Here is a 16,575-nt window from a genome sequence, read left to right as displayed (position 1 = left end):
CATGAAATTGAATCGATTTCCTGACACATCTTCATGAATTGCTGTAAAAGATATTGATGGGGTCCATGGAGGCAGATTGGAGCACTGGAGTTTAGTTCATTTCATGCTAGCCAGAGGGTACATGTTAGACACTGAAGAATGCAGAGATGAATAGACATGGTACCTTAGTTGTCAAGGATGATAATTAAATGAGGTAAGATGGAATTTACTTCCACAAGGCAGAAAAGTATGTTAGAAAAAGGAGAGATTTATTCTGTCCGTTGGACTTGGAGAGATTATTTCACTATTAGATTTGAACAAGCTTTTTGGAAGAGATGGCATTTAAATGAGCCTTAACGGATGAGCAGGACTTTTTCAGGCAGGGAGGGAGAGGATGAGAGTAGATACACAGCTTTTCTTTAGTTTCTGTTCTCTAATGTGTAATACCTGTGCTCCTTTTTTGGTTCAAGCAGTTGCTTTATCTTGGGGAGCAGACAAGCTCTAGGAAGTACAGTTCTGCAGCTGGCTGAAAAACATCATGGTATTTAACACAAAATTCGTAAACAGCAAACACTATCTTAATTTCACTTTTCTTACAGAGCAGCTGTATACTATAGCAGGCAGCAGTGTACTTCAGTTCTGCTACTAATTATATGTCCTTGGACAAGTCACTTGACTTCTGAGACTCAGTTCTCTCATCTGGCTCCCTCAGGATTCAGTAATAAGAGGACCAAACCATATATCGTAAACATATGAAAGTGTTATACTGAAAATGTTTTGCAAACTCTAGAGTACTACACAAATGACAGTTAGAATTTAGTGTCTGGTTGTCTTTGTTACATGTCCAGGAGCATCTTGATGAGACCAGAAAGGGTGTTTGACCACTGATGCCAGTTTTAGGGGTTGGGTCAGTAACTAAACTGCACCCAGTGTGCTGGATTTTAAATCTCTTCCTGGTTTTCTAAGCACTGCGTGAATATAAATATTCATCAGGAGCCAGGGCCTCTGGCAGGATGGGAGAACAGGAGGTGGAAAGTGTAGAGCATCATGGAGCTTGTTTAGAGGATTTTCCTCTGCATTCTGGCGGAAGGTTGGATTATATCAACAGTGGAAAGGCTTCATGTCTCAAGAAAATATGTAAATAAACAGAGCTTAATCGAAAAGTCTTTAAGGAAAACATAACATCTTAATCCAACATAATAAAGAAGGAAGGGTTCATTTAATTTAAAAAGAAAAGGACTATTTCACTGAAGTCAGTTTGGTATAAGTGCTTGTAGGATATTTTTTATTTAATTGTAAACACATATGAGACCTGTTGCTAGGTCTCAATTTTAAAATTTTGGCTGAAGTTTCATCTTAAGGAGACTAACTTTTCTATTCTCTTGGATACATTGTCAAAATTCTTTGAGGCTTTAATATAATAAGCTCTGTTCTGAAAACATTTTCCCCAGATTCTGTGTACAGGCGCACATCTATTTTTTGGTGAAAAAAATCTGAGAGGGAATTAAATCTGTTCATAGGCTACTTTCAACATGCCTTCATGGCCAAAGTATGTCTATTAGAAAATTGTAAACTACAGTTTTCTAGGAGTACACCTCAGAGAAGGGTCCTCCAACTTTATATCAGAACCACCGTAGGGTGCTTCTTACAAATGCAGCTTCTTAGACTGCAGTCCTGGGGATTCTGATGCAGTCGGTCGGGCAATCTGCATTTGTAGGAAGCCTCCAGGCCCTTCTACTGCAGATGGCCCATGCCACTGAGGATGCTGCCCCAGATACCTGCTGTATCTGTCCTCTCCCTGCCAGTATCTTCTCAAAAACTGAGTATCTTTGTAGTGAGTTTCCCTGGGCTTTGACAAGATGTTATGCATAGTTTGCATTTAAGGTTTTTCTAAAATCCATAGGACCCACCTGCATCCTTGGGTTTCTAACATATAGGTACACTGCTGGGCAAATTTTTAATCCCTAACCTGCCAGTAATTCTATAGGTCAGCTCTGGAAGACAGTCACATTTATTTCTGTAAGGCAGAATCTTTTTCTTCAAAGGCAATCTCTTGGGTCAATGTCCTTTTATGAAACCTTCCTCAAACCCAGCTTCCCTCCCTCTCCCCAGCAAAATGATTGTTCCCTCTCTTTGCCGCCATTGCACTTTGCATTCTGCCCAGCTATGTGCTCATCTGCCCCCACTCCCACCCCACGTTAGACTACGTGCCTGAGAGAAGAGATAGTGTCATTTATCTTTGAAAGCACAGTATCTGATACATCATAAACACTCAGAAGTTCTGTTGAATGTTTTGTCTACGCGTTCATGTTCTCTCTTCTTCCGTCACTCCTATTTCAGAAGACTGTATGATTACAAGAATGTATCATCTCATACCAGGAGAACTTCAACAATATTTACCTTAATAGTAAGGATAAGAATAGTTTATGTTACTTGATCTGATTATTTTATATCTGGCACTATTCTAGGCACTTTACGTAGATTATTCTCATTTAATCCTCATAAAAACCTGAGGTATCTCCATTTGCACTTGAGGAAACTGAGGCATGGAGAGGTTAGGTCCTTTGTCCCGGGGACCCAGGTGCTCAGTGTCAGAGCCAGGCTTCTGATGCAGACAGTGTGACTCTAGAGCTCAGGTTCACAGATGCCACATTGCCTGGCTGTGCCCGACTGCTTGTCTTGTCCTCCCCTGTTTGCATGTGACAATCGGGAATCCATTCCAGAAGGGTGGAAGAACCCAAGTCAATTTGTTAGCCAATAATTTCCACTGACTTTATCCTACCATTATCCTACCTATCCTATCCATTAATTTGTTAATGGATCCTCTGCGAAATTAGTTTGGAGAACTTGGGTAAGTAAAGTTAAGATGTTCCTTTGCTGCACTAATCCTCGAGACCTTTCCCATATGATCAATCATTTTGTGCATCTCAAAGGGGATCTTAGTATATATTGATTCTCAAACTTATTTAACTCGAGAAGTTTTTTCCCCATTACACTCAACTTCTGGAAGAACTAGTTTTTCGTTTTTAGTGTAGTTTGGAAAAAAGCTGGCTAGTGCTTTTGTGGGGTTCCCAAGAAATTTCTCAGGTCCTAAATATTTAATCCTTACTTTTAACCCTTTCTTATTTAGTCTTGAGTGTTTTTAGCACTTACGTACTTAAGTAGTCTTTAGTGATTACTTACATTTACCTGGGATAGTCACAGGTCTGTTGTCATGGTGTAATTACTACTGGTGCCCTTTTCAAAGGTATCCTATTTGGACGAGAAACTCTATGACTGCCCTAATCATGACACTTATTTGCTTCCCATTATATAAAGATGTATGTTTCACACTTGCTACCTTCCCACCACTTATTGAAGAATTCTTACTGTGGTTGCATGGATGGGAATAGACAAAGGAAAAGCCATGAGCCTCTGGCATCTCACCATGTGATGTCAGAGTCATGCATGGAATTATGGACACTTACTAAGTTTGTAGGCCCTCATCACTCAAAAGATGCATTTCTTAACAGCTGCAAGCCTTTAAGACTTCTTCACGCTGCCTGGTGTCCAGTCATATGTGTGCTTATCTATGCAGAAAAGATGACAACTGAAAGGACATCAAAAACCTAACAGTCCTTGCCTTTCGGAAGTGGCGGTTGGGGTCGGGACTATGCAGTTGGTGGCAAAGCTGAGAGAGAGACTTTTCACTTTATATATTTACATTCTGGCTTTTGAACAATGTAAATATATTATTTGTTTTTTAAAATTATATTTTAAAATGTTGTAAAACTGCTCAGGGTTTTCCCTGGAAATACAGGCTATTTTAAGCCCGGCTAGGTTGATCTACCTTATGGAATCCATTTCCTCACCCCAAGGAGACGTGGTCTCTTTCTTGTCTTTTCTTTCACTTCACTTAGCTGAGTATTATTAGGTCGTCCCCTACCTTCAAGAGGAACCTCTTTTTTTAAAAGCTCACGTAGAGTAATGTAATTCTTAAGAGAATAGCTTAAGGAGATATCTGGGTTCAAATTCCTCTCTTCTACTTACTTGAGAAAGTAACTTAATCTCCCTGGCCTCAGTTACTTTATCTGTAACATGGGGATAATAATAGCCTCCTTGGGGTTGTTGTGAAGCTTCAATAAGATCATGCAGATTCTGGGCAGTTCTTGGGATAATGTAATAAGAGTTTAAAATATAATGGCTAACCGGTGGGTTCTCATGACTGTAAACCTCTCCCTCTGACTGTGGGTAGCCACAAAATTCATTTCTATTCCTGTATCCTCTGTCCTAATATTTACGAGACTGACATTCCTGGGGGTGCAACCTTACCACTTCTTGTAAATATCATCAAACTTCTTCCGAATCCTGGAATTAGTGAACTAGGGCGGCAGGGATATCTGGTCTGAGTTTCTGCCGTGCAGCAAGCCGTCAAGGCGTCACGTGATTCCTGGAGCAAACTGTCTGAAAAAGAGCAGAGATGTAGTCTTATATGAAGTTAAAGGAATTAAAACTCAGGAAATGACATTTTAATTTCAAAATCATCACAAAAGTAAGCCACGGGAATACAGAACACACAGTTGAACCCAAAATCATGATGAAAAGATTCCAGAATTAAAGCAACAAAAACAGCCCGAGATCACACAGGGAACGTCTTTATAGTGTTTTCTTTAGGACATAATTTCCCCTGTCCACAAATTTGGGAAATAGGAGATATAAGGAGAAATGAGTAGAAAGAACATGGTGTCGACGAAAATAATCCATAACCAATCTATAAATGAAAATTTGGGAGAGTTTATTCTGAGCTGAAATCTGAGGACCATGGCCTGGGCGGGGCCTTTCTTCCTGAAGGAAGAAAGGGCACCGAAGAAGTGGGGTGCACAGAGTGGTTATATACCCCCAAACAGGATGTTTCACATATGATTGAAATGTCCCTTTTACAATAGTCGCAAGACTGCTCTGTCAGCACGGTGATTGATGGAAACAGCAGGTAGGTCTGCTGTCTCGGGGAACACAGCAGGGTGGCAGGTCTGCTGTCTGGAGCTGGGTGGTCACAGGTGAGCTGGGTGGTCAAAGGTGAGTGCAGCAATCACTTCCTAGCCTAAAGGAAAGATGCTTATCCTTAAGGAAATGCCAATGTGGGGGGAAGTTGCACGTTTATCTTAAGGCCATTTGTTCTTGCCATAGTAAATGTTTTAAAGCAGATATGCAATGCGTGCTCAATAGCCACAGTCAGGCCCTTTTGGAAAAAACAAAATCAGGCCGAATTAGGTTTATACCAAATGACTTCCTCATATACTCCAATATTTCTTACTGCTTGCCATTTTTATTTGTCAACGGTCTGTTAAAATACTGAATTTGAATCTTTCAGCTGTATTAAATAAGGGGCAAAACTCAGTGTGCCTTTGTGGTCTGTCACAAGTCTAGCACACCGCTGGGTGTTTTCAGACTTGTAACTCATTAAATCTCATTTAAACTATGCCAACTGGAAATGATGCCCCACCTTAGCAAATGAGAAAACTGAGGTTTGAAGAAATTAAATTGCACCCATGTTTACAACCTGAGACTCGACCTTGAGGCTTTTCTTTCCATCCACGCTGTTCCTCCTTGGCTTCCTGCCCTGCCTTCAGGTCTCTGATTCTCTGGGACGCTTTGGAAAATCTGGGTGAGTTGCTGTGACTTTTTGGAGTAATCTTGGTGGCCACTGTGGGTTTTCACTTTGGCGTTATGTTTGGCCCATTTCCATTACATCAACCCTGTGGCACAGCTTCGTGTAGAAGCTGACACTGTTTCTCCTCTTGTCTTTCTGTGGTAGCCTTCGATTCTGTTCTCCAGGGGCCAGTTTTCACTGGACAGAATACCCTTACGCTACCTATCAGAGCCCTTGTAGTACTCAATCTGTTGCTAACAAGAGATTCAACACCTTAAATTTCAAAACACCTTAAAATTCAACCTCTTAAAAAAAAAAGAGAAATTCCCCAGTAAAGTTTTAATATACGTTAGATTTTTTTTAAATGTCATCATGGAAAAGGAAATATAACTCCTTATTAACTGACCTATTTGAGGTCTGTGTTTTCATGAACACAACCATATGGCATTTTGCATTTCTCAGTTCCATGTTGCTTCTGGAAGGAGTTGATTAATTTTGACCAAATGTGATGCAGTACTAAAGAGCATCAGAATGTATTCGAAGTTTAATTTGTTGAGTTCTTTAAACAAGCCTGTGGAGAGAGCTGTTCTGTGCCAGGCATCCTGTGAGACTTTTCTCTGTGGCCCATGTCCATTTATCTTTGGAACAACTCCAAGAGGTGGGGATCATTATTCTCAGAGATGGGGAGACTGATTCTCAGTAATATCCCTGAGCAGTATTGCAGTTCATGGGACCATTATATACAGAATATTTGGACTTTTGTAAGTATAATCTTCTTTTCCAGAACCCTGGAGGAATAAGTTGCCACAGGAAGTGTATACTAGTTCTCACTAAAGGTTTATACTGCAACTTTTTTACTTTAAATGGTTTTGATGAAAAGATTCTAATATGTGTTAAAGGGTATATTTTTAAAGAGGCAAACGAATGATGCTCATAAAAATTCAAAACAGACTTGCCAAAGATTTTACTTACCTCATTAATTAGTGAGGAATCAGTAAGCTCTTATAATCGGTTTCAAGGAGAATCCCAAGTGCAACACAGACAAACAGGAAAATGAGGAATCAATTGCACCTCCACTAGACCGAATTTATTTGTATCTCTGTGGACCAGAGCCATTTTCTGTGCTATAAGATTTACTTAGAGTTGTAAAACAGCTAAGTGAAGAACAATAAAAGGAATCTGGAAGGGGCTGCTTTACAATTCCTAATGCTCCACTGAAAAGCCACCCAGTGATTTTTTTTTCCCCCTTTTTTGGCCCATTTCAATGTCATAATTTTTCTGACATTTGTCTTCTTTATCACATTGCCTTTTAAAATAAGCATGTACTTTTCTGGAGGTGGTGGGAGACAGAGATTGAATGATTTAGCTTGTCACTATGATGATGCTTACCATTGGTTTTTCAGGAAAATGCATACCTATCAAAATTTGGATTCAGTACCATGTGTATTGGTTCTCTCAAGGCTATGTTCTTTTGTGGTAGGGCCTTCATCTGTGTGACCCAAGGCCGACTGTTGGGTTAAGGTTCCTGGCACTTGTTTTTTCTCTCTGGATAAGATTGCCTCCAGCTTGCTGTCATGGTCATTGCTGCTGACGCTTTCAGCGTCAGCCCTTCTCACAGTTCCACAGTTCGGATCTCTGCTGCTTCTGGCTATGGGCCTCTCCCCTCCTCTCACTCTCTTTTTCTTCCTTTCTTTGTGTTTGTTGTTTCTTCTCTATCTTGTTGAATTTCCCTCTCTGGGATTTTTGAGTGTGGAGGCTGGTGTCACAGATATATCTCCAGCCATTCCAACTCTTCTTTGCCTTTCTCTTGGAGCACTACTAAATCCTAAAGTAGGGAGTCAACCCTTAACCTGTTGACTTCTTTTGTGACAATGTTTATGGTTGGTTATAGCCACTTTCTTATCCCCAAAGCTGTATTTGTACTAAGCTCCATTTAGGTTTGGAATTATTCAGATGCAAGAGAGCTAAGATTTTATATATTTGTTTAAAGAATTTTTATTGACAGACCACAACATCCAGACATGCTCTCCAAATTGTTTTCTTTTCCATCCTTCTAATACTGGGCCCACTGGATCAAATTTTAACTAGGCAAGAATTAGCAGTGACATAAATGTGCATTTGTAGTCATCGTTTAGAAGTTCCAAGCGTAACAAATTTGATGGCTGAAGAAATTATGTATTTGCTGGTGAGGTTGTAAAGAAAGTGACTTGAATGCTTCACTGTTTTAGCAATTTCTCAGTAGGAGTAATGTTATGGGGAAATGTTGTTAATTTCTGAAAACTATAGCTTTTTATTAATTAATGCTATGAAAAGTTTTGTTTTATTTTGTTTTTGCTTCTGAGCACTTTTCTTCTTGTATACAGGGGTCAGTATATTTTTACCATGAATTATAAATCTCCAAATTTATAATTGTTGATGCTAAAACCAGGATTCCCTGAATATAGTTTGCTTTACAGCAAACATTGCTGCAATGGACTATTTGATTAAGCCAAGAAAGGAGACATAGAGACATGGGGGTAGCAGTAAGATAAATAGATGTAAAATAACATTTACACCTATTTCTATAAAACAATCTTAAATAGTTTTAGCATAGTGTTAATCCTTTGTATATGTTTGGTATGTAGCATCATTTTTCTTTAGTCAACAACATATATGTATATTTCCAAACACAAGTGAATTCATCTTAATAGGTAAAATATTTAATCAATACTTTCAGCACTTTCTCTTTTCAGAACATCTCCTATTCACATCTTAGTTGCTTCCCAGGACATACCTTTGGTCCATCCTTCTGTTACATGTTTAATCATAGAGTGAGCCAGAGGTAGAGGTGGGCCTATGTTTAATCTTCCACTGTAGCTCAGGTCAGAACCTTGCACCCTGCTTTTATGCCAAATATTTGTATTATTGTCCTCTGATGTTTTCTCCTTGTGTCTAATAAATCCTTCCTTTTTAAATTGATGATTTCCTCTTTTAATTGATGACAGCAAGAGAAACCACACTTTGGAGTACACTTAAAGGGAAGAAAACCACATATTTATCTGCGTAAAACAAATATCTGTTTCTCTATCTTTTAAGATAAACAAACAAAAACACCCACAGATGTATTTAAAACTCATTTTGCAGGCCAGCATGCTTTCATAGAGAAGTATTTAAGTATAGCGAAGAGAGGGGGAAGCTGACTTCTGCTTCTGTCAGAAGCACCATTACCAGGCCCCCTTGTAGGCCCAGGGGATGACACAGTGAACAAGATATGTAGTCTCTGCTCTCAAAGACCTTAGGTTCTAGTAGTGAAAGGCAGACAATAAAAATTTAGGCAAATGATGAGGATTTCAGGAACAAGGAAGTGTGAAGCTTAGCAAAGAATTTAAGAAGAGCATCATTTTTTAATTTACATTTTAAAAAACCATGGCTGCTACGTGGGAAAAGATTGGAAAGGGGCTTGGACGAGGCTGGTGTCCATGGAGGAGGAAGGAAGTGGATAGAATTTAGAGAATTTGGGGAAGGTAGAATGGAAAGAATTTGGTAATGGACTGGGTAAGGGAGAGGATAGTATGGTGGATGCCTCCCAGGTCTCTGACTTGAGCAAATGGATGGAAGGGATCCTTTTAATTAAGATAAAGAACGGAGGAGGAGTACTTTGGGGGCAGGAGGGAATCAAAGATTCAGTTTTGGACAGGGTACATTTGAGATGCCTGCAAAATAGCCAAGGAAAAGAAAAACCTTGAATGTATTTGTAAAATGAGTCCGGAAAAGAGGTCAGGGCTGAGTTATAACATTGGGAGTCATTGGCACATGGATAGTATCTGAAACCATGGGAGTGGATGAGATCACACAGTGATGAGGGTAGAATGAAGGAGAAAAACTTGGACCTGGACCAGCTCTGAGAGACACCAGGCCTTTCAGGGATCTGGTAAAGGATGTGAAACTGACAAATGAGCTTGAGCAGGAATGGCTAAGGGCAGTTAATTTGCAAGAAAAAAACGTCATATTTCATGATCACAGACCACACAGTTCTGGCCAGCAACTCTCAACCACAACCCCCACTTGGCTCTGAAAAGCCTCCAGTAACGCTAGAAGAGAAATCTACTGTGGAGGGGAGAAAGAGCTTCATCTTCATTTTAAAAGATGATTGCAGCAGATATAATCCAAAGAATACAATTAAAGTCTAAAGCTCCTTTTGTGCTTCTAGAGCAGGGTTCGAAGTTCCTCTGGAACAAATATGAAACCCTCAGAGATCAACTTCTCTGTCCTGGTTCTGACTTGGTTACTGGTAATGATCTTGCTTAGTTGGCAGCAGCCTAGCCATGTATGCTTTCTCTGCAGGAAGTTAAAGTGCTATACCATAGAGTTTTCGTTTTGTTTTTATGTTTGAAATTAAATGGGACATTTAGATTTACTATGAAAAGTAACTTAGAAGAGGTGCAAACTTGCAAGTCCAGCCTTGGAAAAAGGAGCACAGAGGAATCTTTTGAACCCCTCTCTCTCTGCTTTCAGTTATTTCACAAGGTACAGTATTTCCATCTAATAGACATTGCAGTAAATCTGGATGAGATGTTTGTAGACCGTGCCTTGTCTTAATAGATTAAAAATAAAATAACCTTTCAACTTTATATAAAATAAATTCCTGAAATCCTAGTTATTTACTGTGTATCTGAAAATCTGGGGGTATTTCTTCTTATATAAATCAGGTTTATTTATTTGTTGAGGTCCATATCGTAAGTTTGGTGATAGAAGATGGTCCCTGGTCTTAATATGGTAATATTGACTAGTGTGCCATTTGTTTTGATATAAATTCTTTAGTGTGAATTAACCAGTACACTCTTTTGCAAACAATTGAAGAATAAGAATAGAAATGGACTACTGTTTAAATGATGAAAATGTAGAAAAGCTTGGAAACCTTCCTCATAAAGTTGGCTATTTCTCATGTTTTTCACTTTCCTTTTCTTTCTCAAAATATATTTCAGTTCTTCTTCTGCAGTTTCAGTTCATGTTTCAGAAGTTTAAATATCGACATTTGTGAAGGCACCATTTCTAGTTCAATCAAGATGTTCTTTCGGGGTGAATATCCCTGTATATTTATGAATGATATTCTGGTCATTAGGTATCGCTTTACAGCTACCTTTACTATATACCATGAGCTACTTTGGCCCAAATTTCAAAAGTGACATGGCAGTTCCACATTCATGGAATCACTCTTATATATCCTCCTAGCCTGGATTTGGGAGCAGCTGCCTTTTTATTTTCTAATGTTGCTACTTTGTCCAAACTAGAAATAATTTATATCATTGATGCCCTGACTCATTCCTACATATCTGTATTTTTAAGCCTTTTATCTTTCATTACTCAATGGCTGCTTTCCAACACCCAGGCCTAGGCTTATACAATGGCATATACAGAAAGAACAGCTGCTCCTGGACCCAAAGGTGGAATTGACACCCCTAGATCTCTAGCTCTGAGGACCAAGGAGAAGAGGGAGAAAGCACAGTTTTAGTGGAGCAGCATGCACAGGGTAGGGGAAAATTTTGGAGAAAAACTAAACCTGGTCTGGAGAATGAACATTTATTGAGCATTTTCACTGACTGACTGTCAGCTAGTGGCATCACATAGTGTCTCATTAATATTCAGTACATACAACTCTTATTCTATGGATCTTAAACCTCTGTCAAATTGAGTTTTGATAATTCCAAAAGTAAACTCTAAGCATCAGCTTTTTCAAAGCATGTTGTTCAAGTAGCAGTTTCATTAGCTCATACAGTATGGTTACTTCCTCAAAATGTATAAAAATGTAAAGAGTACAATGGCCGTTCATCAGAAATAGCAAGTGACAATAAGCTCGCCGAGGAATATTTCTGTCCAACACTCAACTTCTGGGAGCTGAAATTCAGGGTGGTTAGGATGGCCAAACTGGTAGGTGCTGGCCAAGGTCTTGGGAAATTTGACTTTTTGCAACTGGATTATAAAGCAGAGCTCTACTTTTGATTTGCATCCATGAATTTGTCATTTTACTCAATATGTATGCTCTGTCATTTATTCCTCTTACATTTAAATGGGTTTCTTTAAAGTATTCTTGATTACTGTTGCCCAGAGGAGAATTGTGGTATTGATTATATATTTTTGATATATTTCTTTTAAAATTAAACTAGGGTAAAATTGCACTGCCTCATGAGACATACTATTTTTATAATCAGAAAAAGTTATTTTTAAAATGGTTGAACTCTTTAACTTCTAAACAAACTATTGACCACATAGCAGAAGGTATAAAATACTTGAAGTGCCAAAGACCTTAAAGATTATGCATAACAACCCATTAATTTCACAAATGAGAACCTCATGCCCAGAAATGTAGGAAAATTTTGTTCTTTTCTGAACAGAAATGAATGTCAGTAGATGGGAGGCAAACTATATAGGGGGAAAATGAGAAGTAAAATACTCCTTAATATATGGTTTTTATTGTGCTTCTCTTGCTGATATTTACTAATCTTTTGTCCTCCCCCACTTTGTTTTTAGTGGCCACAGATGTCTTTAATTCCAAAAACCTGGCCGTTCAGGCACAAAAGAAGATCTTGGGCAAAATGGTGTCCAAATCCATCGCTACCACCTTAATCGATGACACGAGCAGCGAGGTGCTTGATGAGCTCTACAGAGTGACCAAGGAGTATACCCAAAACAAGAAGGAGGCAGAGAAGATCATCAAAAACCTCATCAAAACAGTCATCAAGCTGGCCATTCTTTACAGGAATAATCAGTTTAATCAAGATGAGCTAGCACTGATGGAGAAATTTAAGAAGAAAGTTCATCAACTTGCTATGACCGTGGTCAGTTTCCATCAGGTGGATTACACCTTTGACCGAAATGTGTTATCCAGGCTGTTGAATGAATGCAGAGAGATGCTCCACCAGATCATCCAGCGTCACCTCACCGCAAAGTCACATGGACGGGTTAATAATGTCTTTGATCATTTTTCAGATTGTGATTTTTTGGCGGCCTTGTATAATCCATTTGGAAGTTTTAAACCCCACTTACAAAAACTTTGTGATGGTATCAACAAAATGTTGGATGAAGAGAACATATGAGCATGGGAATTAAGATCGTGACTGCTCATGATTTATTTGAAGATGGAGCACTGCTGATTTATGAAGGAAAAAAGAAGAATTTTTTAAGGATTATACATATTTCAGAAAGATTTTGCCCAATTCAATTGTCAGACATTAACGATCATGTTTTATGAGGCTTGTTTTATTTGAAGAAAAGCATATTGCCAAAAATTCTGGTAAAAAGCTTCCTAACGGTTAACAGATCGTGGGCAAGATGTCTGGCTGTGTAATGCAAATATAGTTATACAAAGAAACATACGTATGGCTTCAAACCTCAAGACATCTTTTTTAGGGCAGTTGTTGTGTTGGCGGCACATTAGATATTTCTAACGTGTACGAAGTTATGTATTTTGATTCACTTTTATTCCTTACTATGTATATGTACCTTTTTAAAAAAGCGAAGAACTTTCTCTTGCTATCATTGCTCCTTTTGAAACAATTCCATTTTCAAGTCTATCTTTGGTTAAAGATTCTTTTGTTAGAGATTTTGTTATTGACCTTCAAGAATTAAGTCTTAATTAAGAATTAAGACATTCAAGAAGTAAGGCAAAGTGAACCCTCAAAAAACTCCGTCTCTGAAATCAATACTGTAGAAACCAACTGTATTTGACATTATGAATAATGTCTAATATAAGGATATGCTTCTGGAATCAGGTCTTGTTTTTTAGTACCAACAGTGATACTTCCCAAAACATGATAATTCCCCAAAATGTAATGGCATGACATTGCCTTGAAATGCTTGCTGAGGGCTTAACTTTCATGTTATCTTGAAAATGGGCTGATGGAATCTCCATTTTTAAAATGCATTTCAAATATAAGAGACAAAAAGAAAAACCTAGATTGTTCTTGCAATTGGGACAATAAAAAGTAAGTAGTATTAAGAAAGATAAAACAATCTTTATTTTAGAGATGAGCCCATCAAAATAATTTAGAGGGATGAGGGGCAAAAGGGAAGAAAGGATATTGCGACAGAATATGAGAATGAAAGTTAATGCATTTCAATGTTTAATAAAGTTTGATAGGTAAATAAAGAATGTTACTTTTTTATTTAACTGATAAGGTTTTTGCTGTTTTGTTATTTGCTGTTTTGATGAGTAAACCAAAGAATATTTACATTCCATGCAGTTCGTGTGTTGTTTCTATATAATTTCATGTGTGTGAATGGTAAAATAAGCATTTGCTTATTTTGCAAAAAAAGAAATGGAAACCTGCTAGCCAACTGTTTCCACTTAGGAAATAACAGACTGAACCACCAGCACTAAATATTTGCATTGTCACTGGGTCTATGATTTACTGTACGCCTTTGCCTTGAATTTGCCTGCCTTCCAGAATATTGACATTAAAATAGTAGCTCACGAAGTAAGATCCTACTACTGAAAATTCCAGAGGTTGAGATCTGCTGGAACCCACTACAGCCTAGAGGAGGTGGTCACTTTCCCTGGGACCCTTACGTCCTTGTCTAAGGCAAGCAACAGAGGCAAAGACTATCTCCCTGTTTGATATGAAATCCTGACACCATGATTTGAACTGAAATTACCATTCTGGCATTCAGAGCCGGTCGGGGATCACTATATGTTATAGCAATAGCGTAGTATCTGCAGAAATGATCCTTCTAATGTCACAGCCTGCTAAATAGCTTATAAATTTAGTTCAGCAGCCTTCCTTGACCAGTTCTGCTTTCCTCACAAGGGAAGGCTATGAGTGTGATCTGTGGGAGCTACTGGTTTGGTGCATTCTGTTCTCTACCAGATCTTCCTGAGCAGAGGTGTGGAAAAGGGAGTGCCCGGGCAACTGGTGGGTGCTTCTTGCTCATCTCCAGCTATGGACAGGACCAACCAGAGAGAGAGGACCTAAGGATAAATTTAGATCAGTGTGGCACATTGGGATCATAGAGTTATGCTTGCAGGCTAGCAATCAAATGTGCATGGGGGAGGAGGAGAGCCACCCTTCACGTCACACAGAAGGATGGCAGTACAGAGTATCCTGAAGGAGGGAATCCTGTTTGTTGCCCTCTCTCAGCAACATCTGGAGGGAACCCATCCGCTTACCAATCCTGTTCCTGGAAGGCATGCCTTAGAAAGAGCAGTTACAAAGTCTTGACCAGCAAATTCCTTTCTGATGCAACAGGGCTCCCTTTGTGCATGAATTTAGTTGTGGGGGAAAGCTGGAAAGAGTCCAGATGTGCTTAGAATAGATAATTCTAAGGCAAGTTAATAGTCATTTTGGGGTCTTATAAACATTTTTTAAAAAATTGAGTCTTTTTACATTTTGGGAAAAATCATGAATTGTGTTATAATTGATTTTTTAAATTTTGTGCCGATGGCTTCTCTGCAAACATGAGTTAATATAATAGGTGAGTGATAATACTAGCATCAAAGCTGACACTTAATAGAGTGGTTGTTACGTGCCAGGCACATTAACTCATTTAATCCTGGCCACAACCTTCACCATTTTACAGATGAGGAAACTAAGGCAAGAGAAATGAAGGAATTCGTCTGAGGTCACATAGCTATTAAGTGTTAAAACCAGGATATCAATAAAACCTTATTTTCATTTAAAGATGGTATGGATAAAGGCAATTCTAGAAACATCATTGGTTCAGGGAAGAGTGGTCAGTGCACTTCTGAAATGATTTTTCACATAGTGACATCTTAGATTGTGTTTAAATCATACAGGTCTGACCTGTTCTCTAAAGATCTGGGTATGATTTTGTACAAAGACATTTTATGAACTTTACAACATGACTCCTAATTTGGGGGCATCTCCTGGCTCAAGTTCCTGTCCCCTGTGGAACTTCAATTCGAGGTTCTCACAGATAATGATTTTGAACATTGACCCATGAGGTACAGTGTGCCCCTCCCGGCCAGGTGGTCTTTCCATATGATGAAATATTTGTAGTAAAAAGTTGTGGTATTTAATTGCTAGGAAATTAAAATATTCTAATAATACAAACTTAATTAGCATGTTAATAGGATTGATAATATTTTTACATTTTTAGCCAATCTTGCATTTCCCAACTTGCATTAGCTAGATTAGTTGAACTTTGCAGTGTTTGAAAAATCACTGTTGTACTTGACGTATTGCATTGCTGGGCATTAAGCTTCTATGTAATTTGTTAAGCTCAAGGTAGATTTTAGCATTTGCAATGCTGTTTATGATGATAAAGTTTTATCTAGCTCTGAAATAATTTTCTTTGCTGTGATTCAGATAAAGTTTTATAGAAACCCCCTAATGAAAATGATGAGACACTAGCCAGAAAAATGAGTCAACTTTTTGTTTCCACAATGGAACAACAGGAACATCTTTCGGACCTTATAATGACATATCACGACAAACTATTAAAAATCCGTTTTCTCTTTTACTGAGGTATCCTCATGGTTACTTATGTATGCCCAGAGCCAGAAAGACATTTTTATCTCAGAGTATTTCCCAAAATGGAAACATTTTTATGTAATATTGATTCATGTCTGTCTAGGCAAAGATGTGTTTTCCATCTAGCAGTGAACATCAGCCCCAAGTTAGAGGGGACAAGCCACTCCAAAAACATCCCGCTGAGCCCTGAAAAAAGATGCAGATAAGTCAGCCAGTGTTCATAGTTAAGAGAAAAGCATCTGTGCTTTGGAAAATATTCTTCAAGTGTAAAGAATTGTGCTCTGGGCCCACCAAATTTCCATGAGATCTTTAGAATTTTGCCAGCCAATGGATAAGGCCCCCTCTTCTTCCTTCATGGGCGGCTGAGGAAATTCTCTGCCTTCCCCACTCACAGCTGCTTAACTGTATTTCTGCCTCATGGAAATAACATGGCTGATCAGGCATTTGGGGTTTGTTCTTAACACAAAGAAAGAATATTTGATTTTAAAAAGTATGTGTTTT

The 16,575-nt window shown here is 38.5% G+C and overlaps 1 protein-coding gene across 13 annotated transcripts in view; it reads left to right on the top strand.

The window, feature by feature from the left end:
* The window catches only part of TNFAIP8 (TNF alpha induced protein 8), a 111,815-nt gene extending 97,993 nt beyond the window's left edge, over window positions 1-13,822 (top strand). For 12 of the 13 annotated variants that reach the window (XM_008516039.2, XM_008516041.2, XM_070569484.1 and 9 more), the window contains one exon: window positions 12,116-13,822. In XM_008516039.2, the coding sequence (XP_008514261.1) occupies window positions 12,116-12,681 (566 nt within the window). In that variant the 3' untranslated portion in view covers window positions 12,682-13,822. Of the gene's footprint in view, window positions 1-9,696; window positions 10,115-12,115 lie in introns of those variants that run through there. The other variant, XM_070569493.1, reaches the window with a different exon arrangement.
* Window positions 13,823-16,575: the final 2,753 nt, after the last annotated feature.

The sequence above is a fragment of the Equus przewalskii genome, chromosome 13 (assembly GCF_037783145.1).
Source record: "Equus przewalskii isolate Varuska chromosome 13, EquPr2, whole genome shotgun sequence".
In the NCBI taxonomy this organism is placed as follows: domain Eukaryota; kingdom Metazoa; phylum Chordata; class Mammalia; order Perissodactyla; family Equidae; genus Equus; species Equus przewalskii.
Note: the sequence above shows the minus strand (reverse complement) of the source record. Positions and strands in the feature narration are given on the sequence as shown.